This window comes from Canis aureus, chromosome 33 (genome assembly GCF_053574225.1).
Source record: "Canis aureus isolate CA01 chromosome 33, VMU_Caureus_v.1.0, whole genome shotgun sequence".
NCBI classification, from domain to species: domain Eukaryota; kingdom Metazoa; phylum Chordata; class Mammalia; order Carnivora; family Canidae; genus Canis; species Canis aureus.
This window is the reverse complement of record NC_135643.1, coordinates 27,069,210-27,086,787: the sequence shown is the minus strand read 5'-3', so window position 1 is coordinate 27,086,787 and position 17,578 is coordinate 27,069,210. Positions and strand designations below refer to the sequence as shown.

Here is a 17,578-nt window from a genome sequence, read left to right as displayed (position 1 = left end):
AGTATAATGTTAAAATAGTTTTTTAAAAAAAGGTAAAACTAAGAATAAACACAACTGATGTTTGTCAATAGTTACAATTTTACAGTAACTTGTATCTGTAATTTCAAACTCGTTCCCCCAAATATGGTTTGAAAAGTAATTCTTAGTCCAAAGACGGGTATATATGAACTCCAGATAAATTTCCCACCAAATAATACTTATTGTACTAGAAATGCTATTTCTAGTATGAAATGGCTCTAAATGAAATAAAACCCAAAACTCACTATTTTTGGAACTTTCACTTAAGAGTACTGTGTCTTCTTGATCTTTCTTAACCCTAGGTATGGTACAATTGCCTTAACCCTTGCTATGGCCTCTCACAGGAAATAGGAAGTTCTATTTTACATTTATTATCTTCTATCAGCTGAGTTTGTCTTTCCTCAGGATTCCGAAATGCTATAAAACATCACTCAAAGCTTTTCAGTCTTTCATTCCTGCCAAGATACTAGTCAGAATTTATTCTGCTGATATACTGGTGATCCTCAGTTGAGGCTATCTTTGCCCTCTATGGAACATTTGACATAGAGACATTTTTGGTTGTCATACTGAGGAGAGGGTGCTTCTAGACTGGTATCTAGAAGATAGAATACAGGGATACTCTGAACATCCCATAATACTCAGCCCCCTCCAAAACAAATTATGTGGCCCAAAGTGTGATGGTGCCAGAATGAGAAACCTTGCTGTACACCAAACAGGCGCAGGGTGCTATGCCAGATATTAAAATTGAAGGAAATTCATTGTATAGCACTCTCACTAGTCTCAGAGAGCTTATAACGTAGATGAAGAGACAAAACAATCATTTTTCACTTAGGCAATATTTGTTTATGAGCAAAATGGGTAGCACATATGAAATTTGTGAAGAAATCATCACATAAGCATATTCACAGATTTGTAGAGAAAGCCTCAGAAGAGACTTGAGTTGGTTCTTAAAGTATGAGTAGACAGAGAAGGCAAAGACTCTCCAAGGTAAGAGGAGTTATACAGCAAAGCCGACTATCATTTACTCAGGGGGCACCAAGCCAGAGTCAAGCTAAAGAGATAGCTGAATGTCAGTGGGAAAATGAGATGTAAACAATCATAGGTGAGTGGGATCAAATGATGTTCTCTAAATTTCAGACTGAGGAATATATACTTCATCTACAGGACATGGGAAGTTTGTGAAGCTAATCATCATCATCAGGAGAATGATCAGATAAAAATAAAAATTCTGGGGATATTAACCTGGTGGTGATATGGGGAATGGACTAGAAAAAGTCTAGTTGGGGATGCCTGGGTAGCTCAGCGGTTAAGCGTCTGCCTTGGGCTCAGGGCATGATCCTAGAGTCCCAAGATTGAGTCCCACATCAGGCTCCCTGCATGGAGCCTGCTTCTCTCCCTGCCTGTATCTCTGCCTCTCTCTCTCTCTGTGTCTCTCACGAATAAAGAAAATCCTTAAAAAAAAAAAAAAAAAGAAAAGAAAAAGTCTAGTTGACATGAGAAAGGCACAATCTGTTTGTTACAGGAAAAGATAGGCTTCAATAAGCACAGAGTGAAGAGCAGACACATCTTGAAGACCAAGTGGAATGGAGGCCACAATGATCCTGAGTTCTAAAGGCCCTGAAACCTGTTACTTCCTGTATCAGCCAAGGCTGTTTCCATTCTGGGATATGCTTCTAGTTTCCTCTCTCACCATTCTCAAACTTCATTTCCTTTAAAACTTGAACACTCCTGTAAAACTGATGTGCAAATTATTTCTGTTGTTTCTACATTTCCTCTCTTGACTCTTGCTGACCTTTTCTTCACCTGGCACCCCAGGGAGCTTATTCACCAATTAGACTTCAAGCCTTTCCTCCTTGTCACCCCAAATGGACCCTGTATCACTACTAATCCTTAGACAGTGCTGCTCAGGAACTATTTAAAAGCTTGTAGGAAGAAGGGATGAACAAAGTGTTAAGATGTAGACGGTAGAGAAATGCACTTGAATAATTTTTTTTAAAAAGATTTTTATTTATTTATTTATGAGATAGAGAGAGGCAGAGACACAGGCAGAGGGAGAAGCAGGCTCCATGCAGGGAGCCCGACATGGGACTCGATCCCGGGTTTCCAGGATCAGGCCCTGGGCTGAAGGCAGCACCAAACCGCTGAGCCACCCAGGGTTGCCTTGAATAATTCTTAAAATCTGATTTTAGACATGGCATGAAATTCAAAAGGAAGCAATTTTGTTCAGATCTGTGAGAAGAAAAGGACTATCTAGAAGGGCCTTCCAATATTATTCTTCAGCCAACTGCATACCAGTAGATGGCTTATATGTAGTTTTTAAAATAAGTCCCAGAAATAAAGCATTCTTTATATAATTTCCAGGCCCCATAATGAAGAAATGCAAGTTAAAAATTTTTAATCTTAAAAAAAAAGATTTTCTGTAAATTTTAATGTTTGAATGAATCAATTATTACTGAGTCACGTAGAGTGTCATAATTAAAAAAAAAAAACAAAAACCTCAAAATCAGTAAAAGTAAGTTGAGGTAATAATCCCCCCAAAAGCTAGATTTTGAAAATATCTCTAAAAACATGAAAAGGTAGTTTAGGAAGTACTACTTAAAAACATGAAAAAGTTTATTTAGAAGAGGACATGTTATAATATAAACTCTAGATGTGTAGGCTGTATTGCCTTTTGACCCCCTGGCCAGCCTGATGACCATTTATCATACTTTCAGGTGCTGTAGAGGAACAGAAGTTTTATTATCCCCCACCCTTTCTTGTTGTTTGTTCTCAGTGCAGTGCCCTAATCTTGGGCACATCAAATGCACACATTCCATGAGGCCAAGACTGTTAATGTTTCTTACATGTTTAGGGTGTCAGTAATTTTCAGATGAACTGCTATTTGCATTTCTACCCAATAGACTACTCACTAAAGTAACCAATGACCTATATATCAGCCAACAGGTACTAGTGGAATAGGATACTCAAATTGCTGATATCACCAATTATTTTCTCTTACAGAAAGAAAACACTCGGAAAAACATTGCATAAAGGACTTTCTCCTATTATCTTGCTAGCATTAGGTCTGCAATGGAATTCAATAAGCATGTGTCGAACATTTGTTATATACATGTATTATACTAGACTAGTGTCAGGGAGGGGAGATGAGCGAGTCATTGAGGATATGAAAAATTAGCTGTGAAACTAGAATATATTGGCCAAAACTTACCAAGAACTCAGAGAAAGGGGATGAAAGAAGAGAGGGGGAGGGCAGGATGGTCATAATATATTATACTCACAACTATTACTGCAGGTCCTGGAAAGCACCCCACCTCCACCCCCTCCCAAAGAAAACTGTGATCTGAGCAACTCCCTAGAGGTTAAGTGGCTGAGACAGTTGGGATGGAAGACAAAGCCTTTCAGAACATGAGTGAAGTGTGGGGAAGGGAAGCGAAGTGTTCTCGGTGAGTGCCAAGTCTTGGCGCAGAGCTACACTGTCAAGTGCTTACAATAGCAGAGGAGCTCAAAAGAAAGCTTAGGGCAGATCATAAAAGGTACTGGTGGCAGAGATCGCTGGGTGCATACCAGGATCTATTTTCCCTTCTTTTTAAAACTAGAATGGCTTTCCATCTGCTCATTTTGGGAGTGAAGAATGAGTTAGCAATGGAAAACTACATTCCCTATCTTCCCTGGTAGATCTGGGTAGCCAAGTGACTAAATTCCGGCTGCTTGTACATAAACAGAATTTACTGGGTGGGGCTTTTGGAATGCTACTCCAAAAGGGGGCTGAGTAGTCATTGAAACTACAGTGGCCACTTTATGACCCTGAGGTGATCCAGAGAAGGAAGATGAGTACAGAGCAAAAACTCATAATATTAATCCTAATTACCATCCTAGCAATTTAGGGCACTATTCCTTGTGTCACTCTTTTTTTTTTTTTTTAATTTTTATTTATTTATGATAGTCACAGAGAGAGAGAGAGAGAGAGAGAGAGAGAGAGAGAAAGGCAGAGACACAGGCAGAGGGAGAAGCAGGCTCCATGCACCGGGAGCTCGATGTGGGATTCGATCCCGGGTCTCCAGGATTGCACCCTGGGCCAAAGGCAGGCACCAAACCGCTGCGCCACCCAGGGATCCCCTGTGTCACTGTTTCTTGCAGCTAAATACAATTCCTAATTGACTGCCCTTAAACACAAAATTGTGGAATCTGACTTTATCTGTGTTTATTATCAAGCTCGCAAATGTTTTCTTTGGTACACAGGATAGAAATGTTATGAGTAGATACCGGTAAAGAAATACAACTTGTCAAATTTATTTTTATATCTATAATACCATATAATCACAGATGTAACTAAAGAATTTCATTTCTAAATCTAAAGAATTAGATTAAAAAATACGTATTCATCTTTAGATAGAGAAATATGATTCCAACTTCTGTTAAACTGGTCCTCCTTTTGGTAACTGTCTCCACTGTAACATGAGATTTCAGGAGCCAACACACACGAACCCTTACAACCTGCTATAGATGGCAGACCAGGAAGGGAAAAAAAAACAAATCAAGAGAGTAAGTGGTCTACTTTTAGTGGTCCACTTTAGAGTGGTCTTCTAAAACATCAAAAACAGATGATACACTTGATTTGGAGGAAATAATGTGTCTCTTGGTGCTAAAGGTTAATCAGAAAAAGCAGCACTGATTCTCTGACCGTCACATGGATTGGAGACAAAAACTTTGGGCCATATTTGATGGCCCACTCTCTTCTTTTATCACAAATGGTTTAGCAGCTCAGTCAATAAAAGTCAAGTGAGCATCAGATAGCCAACGAATAATAGATTTTACCCCCAAAATTGAACGCCAGAATTAAGCCCAAATGGGCAAATCACACTCAAAATTTACTCTCTAATATTCCCACAGTATAATCTCCAAAGCGTCCTTAAAATAACTTCTCTGTCATTTTTTGAACTAGAAAAAGAAATACATCTCAACTGGCAAGGCAGACATAACCCTTTCATGTCACATGCCCACATCTCTTCTGTGTGACTGCAATTTACAATTTTACTCTTGGAAATTTATCCTGATGTAACTGGGGTTCTGAGAGTTGAACAGTTTTCTAATATTGCCAGGTAATGAGTTTTCAGATAAGTTAGGGGACAATTAAACTTCCCCATCAGTTCTATATAATATTTATGTAAACTAATCACACAGAGAGTCAAGTGTCAACATTTGAAAAACTAAGGACATGCTGAGATGCCCAAGTAGGTGGTGGCTCTGGAGAGTGACAAGGGAAAAATCAACTCAACCTCAGGTGTTATTAGTAACTTAAGATCTTCTAATGAAAATAAGATTGTTTTTAGAGTCCTAAGAATCATTTGTAACTTTTGCCATCTACAACATGTTGCTTGTCAAATATGGCACCATTAAAAGAAGAACAAGGATCCTTGTCCTCCAGGGTATGTAATTTAGAAACAAAGGTGACACAGTATACAAGTATATAGGCAGGAGAATGAACGGATATGAATCTCTGAGATTTCTGAGAGCTCTCATTACCTCTAACAAGCTTCAGAGAACCCAGCTATGGAAAAACTCATTGTGAGGGGAATAGGAACCTCTGAGGAAGAATATCTTTTTCACAGAGCAATTGGCCTTGGAAGAGACACAATTACTGAAAACAGCAGGAAAGAGCTCAGTGCTGTACTCACGAGCCCTGAAGGAAGGGATGCAGAATTGTATAGGGCTCCACTGGAAAGGGCCTTGAGCTACCCCATGGTACAGGTACAACAAAATCCAGAGGAAAGATTCCTACAGACTAGACTTTAAGATCTTCAGAGGAAAATAACTCTGCAGCCTTCCCAGTATCCTGGTGTCCATTATCTTACTTTCAAATCTAAATTCCTTCTGTAGTAAAAACTCAAATAAAAGTGCCTCTCATTGTTACCATCATAAAATATTATGTACTAAATGCTCTCAGTGATACAGAACTCATTTGATAGGACTGTTTACATTCATTCTCACAATATCCACACAAGGCAGGAAAAAGACATTATCCTCAGGTTAGCAGCACAGAAGTGAAAGTACAGAAAGTGACTTGCTCAATTTCAGAAAAAAATTATTATCCTAGCTTCATGGTTAATCCACCAGTTCTTCTTGTGTTAAAAGGCCAAAAAACCTAGGATTCTGAGGTGTTTTGGAAGTGAGAGGAGAGGAAAAACCTCAAGCAGGAAAGGATGAGAGGGGCAGAGAAGGCCAAAGTGATTACAGGTGTAAAGGTATTTAAGTTGTATTTTTGGGAAAGAAAAGCTGCAAGTTAAGAATACAATCTATAACTTTAAAATTAAAGTATATTTGCCAGAATATTCAGACATAAAGTAATCTTCACTTCACTGCTTGTTCTGTGACAGATTCCAGAGTCTGAATCACTGATGAAGTGTATAACTACTTTCTCTTCTGAAGTACTGCTCCATCTATAATTTTTTTCTCTCTCACGTTTTATCCAATATTATTTTTTAGACCTTAATCATGAACTATAACCAAATATTAAGTCAATCAATCAAGTGATCATTTAGCGCATGAAGTTAAAATAACCAAGGGTTTCTGGTCTATATAATGTCATCTTCCAAGACCTAACAATAACTTTATTTTTGTCTTTGGGAACAAATAATTCGGGGATATTTAGTAATCACTCCTTTCATCACTCACTATTTAACTTTTAATTCTTGAAGTAGGTCAAAGAAAATAAGTGCCTGAATCTGCACCTTTGTATCACAAACCAACTTGTTTAACATAATTAAGCACTATCCCTTTCCACTTAAAAAATCTTCTAGGGGATCCCTGGGCAGCTCAGCAGTTTAGCCCCTGCCTTTGGCCCAGGGCATGATCCTAGAGTCCCGGGATCGAGTCCGGTGTTGGGCTCCCTGCATGGAGCCTGCTTCTCCCTGCCTGTCTCTGCCCCCCACCCCCCTCATGAATAAATAAATAAAATCTTAAAAAAAAAATTTCTTCTAAAGGATACCATCATTTTGAGGTTACTTGCAATTTTGATGTTTCTAATGTGACATAAGGGTGGAATTTAGATTAATGCCAAATGAAACTTTATGAACATGTAAGAAATTGTTACTGTTTATTTGGAAGTGTGAAGTCGGTTTTGTTTTTTAAGTAGGTTAACAGCAGCAACCAGCACACCTAGTCCCCAGATCTTTGTTTCTAAATACCATTCCACAATTAAAAGAATCAGGGCTGAGTTAGGTAAGCTGGAATATTTTGCTGTGACAAAAAGCAGAGACATATTCAAAGAATGATGGAAACATGTGAAAAGGACATAGGACTTTGCCTGGGGATGTTCCCACTAACCAAATATGAGATAATTTGAGCACCAAGAAAAATAAGGACAGTAATTGATAACAACAGTTAAGTAACAAAAGAATCCTAAGTCCAAAGTGATTCTACAAAAGAAGATAGAGCTCCTCTTTACAGAAGAATGCCGGCTAACATGTAGAAGGAATGACTGAATTTGAAAAACGCAAATTTATAATCACGACTGAAACAACTAATTTGAGCAAAAATTATCCACAGATGCCAAAACTTTCACTGGTTAGAAGTTTGTTGGGAAACAGAACAAACAGTTTCAGTGTATTATCTGACAGCTTACTAATTATAAAAAGAAGGTGCCTTTCAATGGAAAAATCTGAAGGACAGAACCTTAATCAAGTGATCAAAGTTAGCATCACCAAAAACAGAACTACATTATGTGCAATGGGATATATGTAATATATGATCACCTATGTAATATTCTTGCAAAAAGAGGGTTAACTTGAATCGACTGTGGAACATTCTACCAAGCAATTGATGTAGACTTTTTTAAAGATGTCATTGACAAGAAGCAAAAAAAAAAAAAAAAAAAGAAAGAAAGAAAAGAAAATGAAAATGAAAATGGCAGAATTGTTCTAAATCAAAGGAGACCAAAAAGGGATGCCAACTAGATGTACTAAGTGATCCCTGACTGGCTCTGGATGCAAAAGAAAAAAATTCATAAAAACCATTACTGGAATAATTGGGGAAATCTAAATATAAACTGTTTCTTACATGATATTATTATATCTGTGTTAAATTTCTTTTTTTTTTCAAATATTTTATTTATTCATTCATTCATGAGAAACACACACACACAGAGAGAGGCAGAGACACAGGCAGAGGGAGAAGCAGGCTCCATGCAGGGAGCCTGACCTGGGACTCGATCCCAAGTCTCCAGGATCATGCCCTGGGCTGAAGGTGGTGCTAAACCACTGAGCCACCTGGGCTGCCCTGTGTTAAATTTCTTAAGTATAATTATATTGTGGTTGATAGGTAAATGATCCTGTTCTCAGGAGATGCATGCTGAAATATTTAGGCATCAAGTGCCATTATGTCTCTAAGTTACTTTCAAATGATTCGGTCAAAGAGAGAGAGGAAAAAAATACACAATATGTTAACAGTTGTAGAAGATGAAGAGTACACAGGTGTTTGTTGTTCCTATACTTTCAATTTTTCTGTGGATTTGAAAATTTTCAAATACATAAATGGGAAAAATTTATATATATACCAGTAGAATAATATGCACATCTTGACAAATATTATTACTTAATTTCTGAACCATTGTTCAATGATCAGTACATTCTTGAGAAGGGTTTAAGAATGCAGGTGCTAGAGTTGGACCTGTGGCGTCCCAGCTCTACTTCTTAGGAAACATATGACCTATGTAGATTACCTAGCTTCTCTGCTCTAAAATGCATATCATAGGTTGGACCAGAGAAAGTAGCCAGAATTCCTATTTTTTACTAAAAAAACAATAAACCTACATGGTGCATATAGAACTTATCCACAGGGTTGTTGGGAGAGTCACCGAGAAAAAAACCAAATAAAGTGGTTAGGATAGTACCCATCTCATAGTAAGAGCCCAATAAAATGCTAGCTATAATGAGAATGATAAGGATGGCAAAGAGGAAAAGCTCCAGTGTGTAAGACACTGTATTAAGAACTGAGGAAATACAGATCAGTAAGATGCCAATTCCGCATCCTCAAGAGGGCAAGTCTAGAAGTCTAGTAAGGAGAGAAAGAAGTAAAGATGTCTTCATAACAGATGCATGTAAAGGATACAGAAGAGGTAATTATCAATTACATAGTTTAAAAGAGAAAAGGTTTTGGAAAGGAGCAAAAAGAAATTTACAAGACATTTGATTTTGTAATGTAAGAATTCTTCAGAATACAATGAAGCACATTAAAGTGTCTGTTTTTGTTAGAATTGTTGTTTCAACTGTAATTTTGAGGTTTATTGAGTGATCATCACAAAAGGCAAGAAAAGTTTAATACAACTATTCTCACTTCTTTTAGCAATCAAGGTCACTAATACATAATGAGTTGAGCCATATATTTACTATTAAAAAGAATGGAATTACTTTTGTGACTGCACAGACTTACAGGATATGAGGCATGTATCAGTTTGGCCTCCTGCTTTTTTTTTTTTTTTTTTTTTTTAGGAAAACATTAATTCATTAATTGTTCTAAATTTAGCTATGAAGAAGCTTAAACAGAAATTTAGCAACAACCAAGATGACCATTAATAAAAGATTGGCTAATTAAGTGATGGCACAAGGCCCAAAGGGCAGAAAACAGTCCTTCATAATGAAGGCAGTGTCAGCCTGGAAGGTCTTGTACTCAGAGCATCAGAAGTCTATCCATCACTGCAAACAATCAATGGGCAATCAATGCAATGCAGCAGATGCCACATCAGATGATAATGTGTTTCCAAGAATGTAAACTGGTTTCTTTTTGTAACCTTAATCAAGACTTAAGATCCACAAAATACAAAAACAGGTCCTAAGATAGGCAAATTAAATATATTCATTTTCCCAATTGTCCTCCCTGAAAGCCACATCAGGTTATTGACATTACATCCTGTTCATCTTTTTTTTCCCTATATACAGAAATGCCTGGTCCTTACATCTTCAAGAGTGTCCCGAGCTGAGCTTAACTGGACAAGGAACATTGGAAGCTACTGCACTGGACATAAAGATGCATAAAACACAGTCACCAGCTTCATGGAACTAACAAATTGGCAGAACAAAAGACAGATCCACAAATAACCGCAGTGTAGGACAGTGCGAGATAGGCTCCATGCAGATCCTACAACTGAATGCAGACCTTCCCCGCTACAGGAAGGAAGGCAGAGAAGGGAAGGCAGCATCTAAGCCAAGACTTGAGGCAGGGCTTGTTTTCAGTACGTTCAGTTAAGAAAGAACACAAACTTCAAAAATAAGTGTGGTCATTTGTTCCTAACAATGATTCACTTTTAGTTGAATATTTGCTTAGAATTAATAGTCACAGTGGTATCACACAGAAAAACCCAACTGAAAGGGGAAAACAATTGTGCAGGGTGGTTTTCTCCCAGCCAAAATGGTAACCTGGAAAGGATTTATTTTCAAAAACTTAAAACGAGTAGGTAACATTTCAGCCGACATGTCACACATTATTTTACCTTTCCTACATTCTTCGTATGCCATTTAAAGTTGATCCTCTATGGGCAGAGAGCAATGATTATCAATGCTGACTGAAGAAGTGGGCAGAGGGGAAATAAGCTTTTCATAGGACAGTGGTGGAGAGATTATCAAATGAATCACAGCCTGGGCTCTGCTCAGATCTCGCCCGGGCTCCAGACCCTTAATCCACCCACATCCTCCACTGCAAAGTCTCACAAGCCCGTCAAATATACCACGTCCAATGTGGAACTCACCATTTGTACTTTCTTCAATGTTTTCTAGGTCTCTGCATAACACACCAGAAACTTGGGCATCATCCCTGATTCCATCTTCCTCATTTCCCACAACCATCATCAACACCACGAGCCACCATTTTACTGAATTAACATCGAGCTGATCACTGAGACAAATGCTCTGTGAGCATTTTCTCATTTTATCCTTATAAAAACCCAACGAGGTAGGGCTCTTAGCTATATTTTGCCAAAAAAAGCAGCTATTGTTCAGAAAGGTGGACATTTCTCAAAAACATAGTTCACAGTGGCAGCAGCTGCCACACCAGTGGTGGCTGTCTACAAAGGGGCGCCCCACCGTCTTAATGCTGCATGCTTCTCCCTCCTTTAAAAAAAAAAAAATTTTTTTATTTATTTATTTATTTATTTATTTATTTATTTATTTATTTATTTTTAAAGATTTTATTTATTTACTCATGAGAGACACAGAAAGAGAGGCAGAGACATGGGCAGAGGGAGAAGCAGGCCCCATGCAGAGAGCATGACATGGGACTCGATCCCAAGACTCCAGGATCACGCCCTGGGCCGAAGGCAGGTGCTAAACTGCAGAGCCACCCTGGGATCCCCTCTCCTTCCTTTTTTGAAAAAAAAAAAAAAAGTATCTATCTTTTAAAAGTATCTATCCTTCTCTATGTTCTCACCACCACTAAAGATAAAGCCTGATCTCTCCCCAGGTTTATTGTAATATCCTGGAATCCCAAGCCTCAAAAAGCTATTCTCTAAATTGTCAATCAGGAAAACATTCAGAAATTAGCCCCACATCATCAAATGCCTACAGGTCCCAGGCATTTGCCTTGAAGGGGTGAGCCCCAAGGCAAAATGGAGTACATGCTTCTTCCAAACGGGACAGCTGCTAAGCAACTCCAGCCTACCAATTCCTTGCAGCAATGCAGGACTACTGATTTTTCAACAAAGTCTGATATCCATGTTTCCTGTGAAATACTGTCAACTATTTCAGGCAATGTGAAAATACTCTGTGAGCGAAATGAAAGTCACCTGTTTGCTAGATCTGACCTATTAGCACAGCTTCCAACCTCTGAAATATCAATTCAATTATGTACTTTCCTTTTTAGCATCATGACAATGTTCCTCTGTAACTTTGGGACAAAGGCTAATTAAAGGTGACCTCAAAGGCCTTCCATGAGTCAGCCCTTTGCTACTTCACCCACTGAAATTCTTATCTGATGCCCTTCAAACATATACCCCAATGCCAGAGAAAGGTGCTTACATTTCCCAGAGTGTGCCCCCTCGCTCTGGCTTCTAAAGTTTCAATGCATTTTTCTGTCTGGCCAGGGTACCCTTCACTTGACTTCCTAATCCCTCAGGATTTAGTTGGGCCACCATTCCATTACTCCTGGGCTGGGATCCTGCACCCAAGATAGGCTTTTACAGTATCCTAGATCAAAACACACCTCCACCCAGTGTTGTCCTAATATGTGGGCCTTCAATACTGACAGTGAATAACATGGATGCCCAGAGCTTCATCTTATTGGGATGATATTTGCATGTGGTTATCTGTACTGCAGGGTTATCAAGCAGTAGATAGCACTCAATATATATCTGTTTGATGAATAAAATCAACTGAATACCACCAATTCCATAAAATCTTCCTTGATCCTCTCCAGTAAGAAGTGTCTCTTCCTCTGAACAACCTCAACTCTTTCTCCCTCTTTCCTACTTTAGAGTCCTGGAAGGAATAAGAGACAATCATCTTGCCCAATGAGCTCCTCACAAACAAGAGTCTGTGTTTTATTAATCTTTGTACCTCTCCCAGCACCTAACTTAGCTCCTTGCTCCTAGTAAGCTCTCAAATGTTTGTCAAATCATAGTAACTCTAAATGTGAATTCTATAATTCAATTCTAGTTCCCTCTGGTTCCTTTTCCTTTGGTTAGCTAACCAAAACCATACTCCACTCTGAGGTTTGCAAAATAGATATTATTAGAGAAGTAGAAAAGGAATGGTTCAGAAACACAGCTATTCAATGAAAGTTTTATTTTAGAAATGAATAATGCAAGGAATCTTTTACTTCCAATTGATTACTTTCAAAAGATGGGCATATAGGGGTGCCTGGGTGGTACAGTGGGGTAGGTGTCCAACTCTTGACTTCGGCTCAGGTAATGATGTCAGGGCCTTGGGATTGAGCTCTGAGTCGGGCTCCACGTTCAGTGCAGAGTCTGCTTGAGATTCTCTCTCTCCCCCTCTGCTCCTCCTACCCCACCCCTATGCTCTCTTTCTAAAATAAATAAATCTTTTGGGGGAAAAAAGATGGTGTATAAACAAATTATTAAAAAACATGCTATACTGTGGATTGGATGGACCCCAGTCAAATAAGAGGGTGTTCAAAGTATTCTATTTATTGTTATATATTATTCTCTCTATGTAGTCTATATATTGGCCCCACAGTATTTATTTATTTATTTATTCATGAGAGACAGAGAGAGAGGCAGAGACACAGGCAGAGGGAGAAGCAGGCTCCCTTCAGGGAGCCCGATGTGGGACTTGATCCCGGGACTCCAGGAACACGCCCCGGGCCGAAGGTGGCGCTAAACCGCTGAGCCACCCGGGGAACCCTTGACCCCCACACTAATAGCAAACATTTATCAAGAACTGTTCTGCATGAGTTACTCATGGCCAGCAATAATTTTGCAAAGTAGGTCTAAGATTATGAAACTGTGGCTCAGGAAAAGTTAAACAAAACATGTAGTATCTTACAGTTGGTAAGTCACAGGACTAAGTCCTAATCCTAGATCTCTTGATGACAAAGCCCACATTCTACAGTTGACCCCTGAACAACATGTGGGTTAGGGGTGTCAATCCCTGTGCAGTCAAAAATCTATGTATAATTTTTGACTCCCCCCAAAACTTAACTACTAATAACCTATTGTTGACTGGAAGCCCTACCAATAACATAAACGGTGGATTAACACATATTTTATTCTGTATGTATTATATACTACATTTACACAATGAAGCAAGGTTAAGAAAATGTTATTAAGAAAATAAGGAAGAAAAATATATATTTATGGTACTTTACTCTATATTTTAGAAATCCATGCATAAGTGTACCCATGCAGTTCAAAACTCTATTGTTCAAGAGTCAAGTGTACTTTCTTTGGCACTGCCTCCTTAACCTCAGCCAAGCTCTGCTAGTTATTCCTACTGCTCTTATTAATTCTAAGACATACACTCTGATTTTTTTAAAGTCTTCCTGAACAAGGAAATTCCTTAACTTTTATTTCTAGTACTATCAAAATTTTTCCCCAAATGTTTTTGTTAAAATCCTTTCTTCTCTTAAAAACATCTTCTATGACATGTGATAATATCTTTCACCTATCAAAGTACATTGTCTTCTTGGCCCCAATTTCATTAAATAGAATTTCAAATCTTTCTCCAAAATTTTCCACTAAAGTGTCAAAAGGGTGATTTGTTAAGTGACACTATTCACTTCCAAAAATATTGCACACAAGGAACCTTTTAAGTACAAAAACAATATAACAGAAATACTCATAGATCCTATTATAACATTTTGTATATTTCATACAAATAAAAATATTTCTTACCTGAATTTTTCCATGGAGAATTAGTGAATATGAGATACAATTCCCTCAGGTTAATGATAGGCTGGTGTTAGTAATTTCATTTGGTGGACTTTTTAAAAATTTCCTTCTTTAAGTATTAAAAATATAAACTGTCCTTTAGGTTAGAATGGAGATCAATTTATTAGGTTCATAAGACAGGAGAAAGGAATTATAAACTGAAAGGGAAAAGTTTAATGTAATAACTGAAATAAAATTAACTGACATAATTATGAACAGAATAAGCAGATCTCTAAAAAATATAGTTTTCCCCGAAATAGGCAACTCAAAAACACAACTAATATTAAGTTTTATTGATAGCTTTGTAAAGTTATTATTTAGAAGTTATGCCTTTCAAGACATAGGTTAGCCAAAATTATTTCAAGAAATATGTTCATCTAACCTTTGAGCTGGCACCTTATCCTGGCTATTCTCTGCCTTAAGACGTAGAAAGCTGCAAAACAAATGTCCAAAAAAAGAAATTCCAGATCTTTTCTCTGTAAGGAGGCTGGACTTGGGTATTTAGCAACTTGTTACATTCCCGGAGACTTACACATATTCAACGCTCAGTGCTTTTCTGAAACAAAAAAAAAATCTAGGACATGTTTAAAATAGTAATATTTTAGTCACCATTTTGTCATTCAAAAACATTTTGTAACAAAAATATTAACCAATAATTGAAGTTGTGCTATTCTTTCATAGTCCAAATTCTAAATTAGAGTATTTCAGACCTCTTGTGGCACTGTACCTTCCAATCCAATTTTTCATTTTCAGAATATTAATTTTGGTTCCAAGAGACAGTATCCTTTTATTTAAATGAGTGTTGGACAAAATATCTGAAAAAAATTAAAACTTTTGATCAATTAGTAATGAAGGCTGGTAGTTTTTTAATTGGTAGATCTTTACTTACCTGTTTCTTACATACTTTGTATCCCCTTTTCTCTCCAACTCTGGGGAGGAAATATTAAGGTTTGTTTTTTCTTTCCTTCCACAGCATTTTCTTCTTGCATGGCTGCTTTGGTTGTCAATAGCAACAAGAATTACCGTGAAAGCTCAGCCATTTCACTTGAAGATACATAAATAACCCAGTTTAACGAAAGTAAATGGAAGAAACTTGAAACAATACTAATAATGGTTAGGGCTTGACCACCCTAGATGTCCTAGAGGTAAGGGAAGAGATGATTTATTACTTCTTGTGAATTACTACCTTCCCTCTTTAAAGCATAAAATATTCACTTTTACTTTTTATACTTGCATAAATTAAGATTAGGTGAATGGAGCCTTCTCTGGGGTAATAGCAGAAGAGAAATATTCCAAGACCAAATTGATTCAGTTAAAGTAATAATTTAACTATTGATCCAGAATGATTGTTCTGTATTTTTAAAGGCATACATATTGATATATATACACACATCATTATCTACTTGGTAGAAATGTTTTTCACGTTGGTTAAGTTCATAACAATTAGCATTTTGTATTTATTGTTGCTGATGTTGTTACTTTAAAAGAACTCACCATATCTTGATGTTGACACATTTCTTAAAATAGGATAATGAAATATATCAGGTACAATCTTAGCAAAAAGCTGAAAATAAATCAAAGCATAAATTGCAAATTACATTCTGGATCACATAATAAGGAAAATTGCTTAAGGTTATGGTAATGTATTAAAAGGGAAATATATAAAAGGATACCGTTTCTTTAAGACTCTTTAATTGCCAATTTTTAATAATCTAATTTATCAAGAAAAATATATTAAATGATTTTAAGTAAAGGTAAATAATAAAGAATAGCAAACATCATTATTTTCTAATGAGTTATATTAGTACTAAGCAGCCAAACAGTTCTGTATAGTTTATTTTTGTCTTATAATATCTTAAAGTTGGGTCACATTTCTCCTACTTAATATAAATCAGCCTTGACACACATAGATTTAGTATATTTTATGGTATCAATATGTATATCCATTTAATAAGATTTCTAGCATGAAATTTTAGCCCGAGTCTTCTATTTTTAAATTTGCATTTAAAACTATACAAAACTGCATTTTAAATCCAAGTAATGTTAAACCCAGAATAGATTATTTCCAGGAAGTTTCTGGGGCCTATTCTCTATTGATGCATAAGGAAATTTTCACAGGCAACCATCACCACAATTTTTGTGAAAGCTGCCAAAAATAAATGCCCTACATGTATTTTTTGTGGTATAAACCCCGCTGTGAGAATCATTAAAATAGGATTCATTAGTAGCAGGTAATATAGAAAAAATCTGTCCCATCTTATCCTGATAATCTGTTTCTCACAGCCACTGTAAAACAGCCATAGTAGTACATACATGCAATATTGAAGCAAAGCCACTCATAGTTTAGGAGTCTAGAACTCTGTTCTGAGACTTGCCCAAGAATCACTGCCTCAGTTCATCTGAATGCTGATACTATGCACTTTGCTGAGGGTTATCAGTGACATCAGCATGGTTAAAAATAATAAGCATTCTGATGATTTTATGAAATTGTGACTAATATAATCTATAGAAACTGAACTATTTGGAGATCAGTTAGTCTTTCTAGCCTGCAAAATACAGGCTTACAGATTTGAAGTCAATCCTGGGTTTTTGAAATTTAAAAAAATGAGGGATAAGAAAATCTTAAGGAACTGGGCCCAGCTATTATCCAAAGGTATGCCTATCTTCTAGTATACAATTTACTGTAAATTTAATTATAAACTGCCCAAATGTTAGGCCAAGTATAACCTTTGAGAAGGAAATAATGAAATGTCCCAGACTAAGGAGACAGATAAAATTGCCACATGGCCCTGATAGGAGTCACACAGCCTCTTAAGAAAAGAGCACAGCATGACATATGCACATTTTCACAAGTGACAAATGTCAGGTACATGCATGAAAGGGAAAAGTCCTACCTGACACTGTCCTTCTATCGCTCAACTCTCATCTGTAGCTAGAAAAAGTAACTAAAAATTTCCCACACTCCAATCTTAAATTTTACACTGTACTTCTCACTGTCAAAAAAGTTCATATTAGCCTGGCAATCTCTGTTCATAGACAACTATCCAACACCGGACATTTAAGACACCAACATTCAGGACAACATATCCCATGAATAGCATCTTAAGTAATTTGGATGATCCCAACTTTCAAATCACTACTTATAAGTATGTATTCAAGCTACAGAATTCATCAGATTAGAGAACAGAA

At 37.1% G+C, this 17,578-nt stretch overlaps 1 protein-coding gene across 5 annotated transcripts in view; it reads right to left on the bottom strand.

The window, feature by feature from the left end:
- Positions 1-17,578, bottom strand: part of NPNT (nephronectin) — a 75,715-nt gene that overhangs the window by 44,006 nt on the left and 14,131 nt on the right. For 3 of the 5 annotated variants that reach the window (XM_077882199.1, XM_077882201.1, XM_077882203.1), the window contains exon 3: positions 14,772-14,822. The exons of the other annotated variants lie outside the window; for them this stretch is intronic. In XM_077882199.1, coding sequence (XP_077738325.1) covers positions 14,772-14,822 — 51 coding nt within the window. The remainder of the gene's footprint in view (positions 1-14,771; positions 14,823-17,578) is intronic. 5 annotated transcript variants of the gene reach the window in all.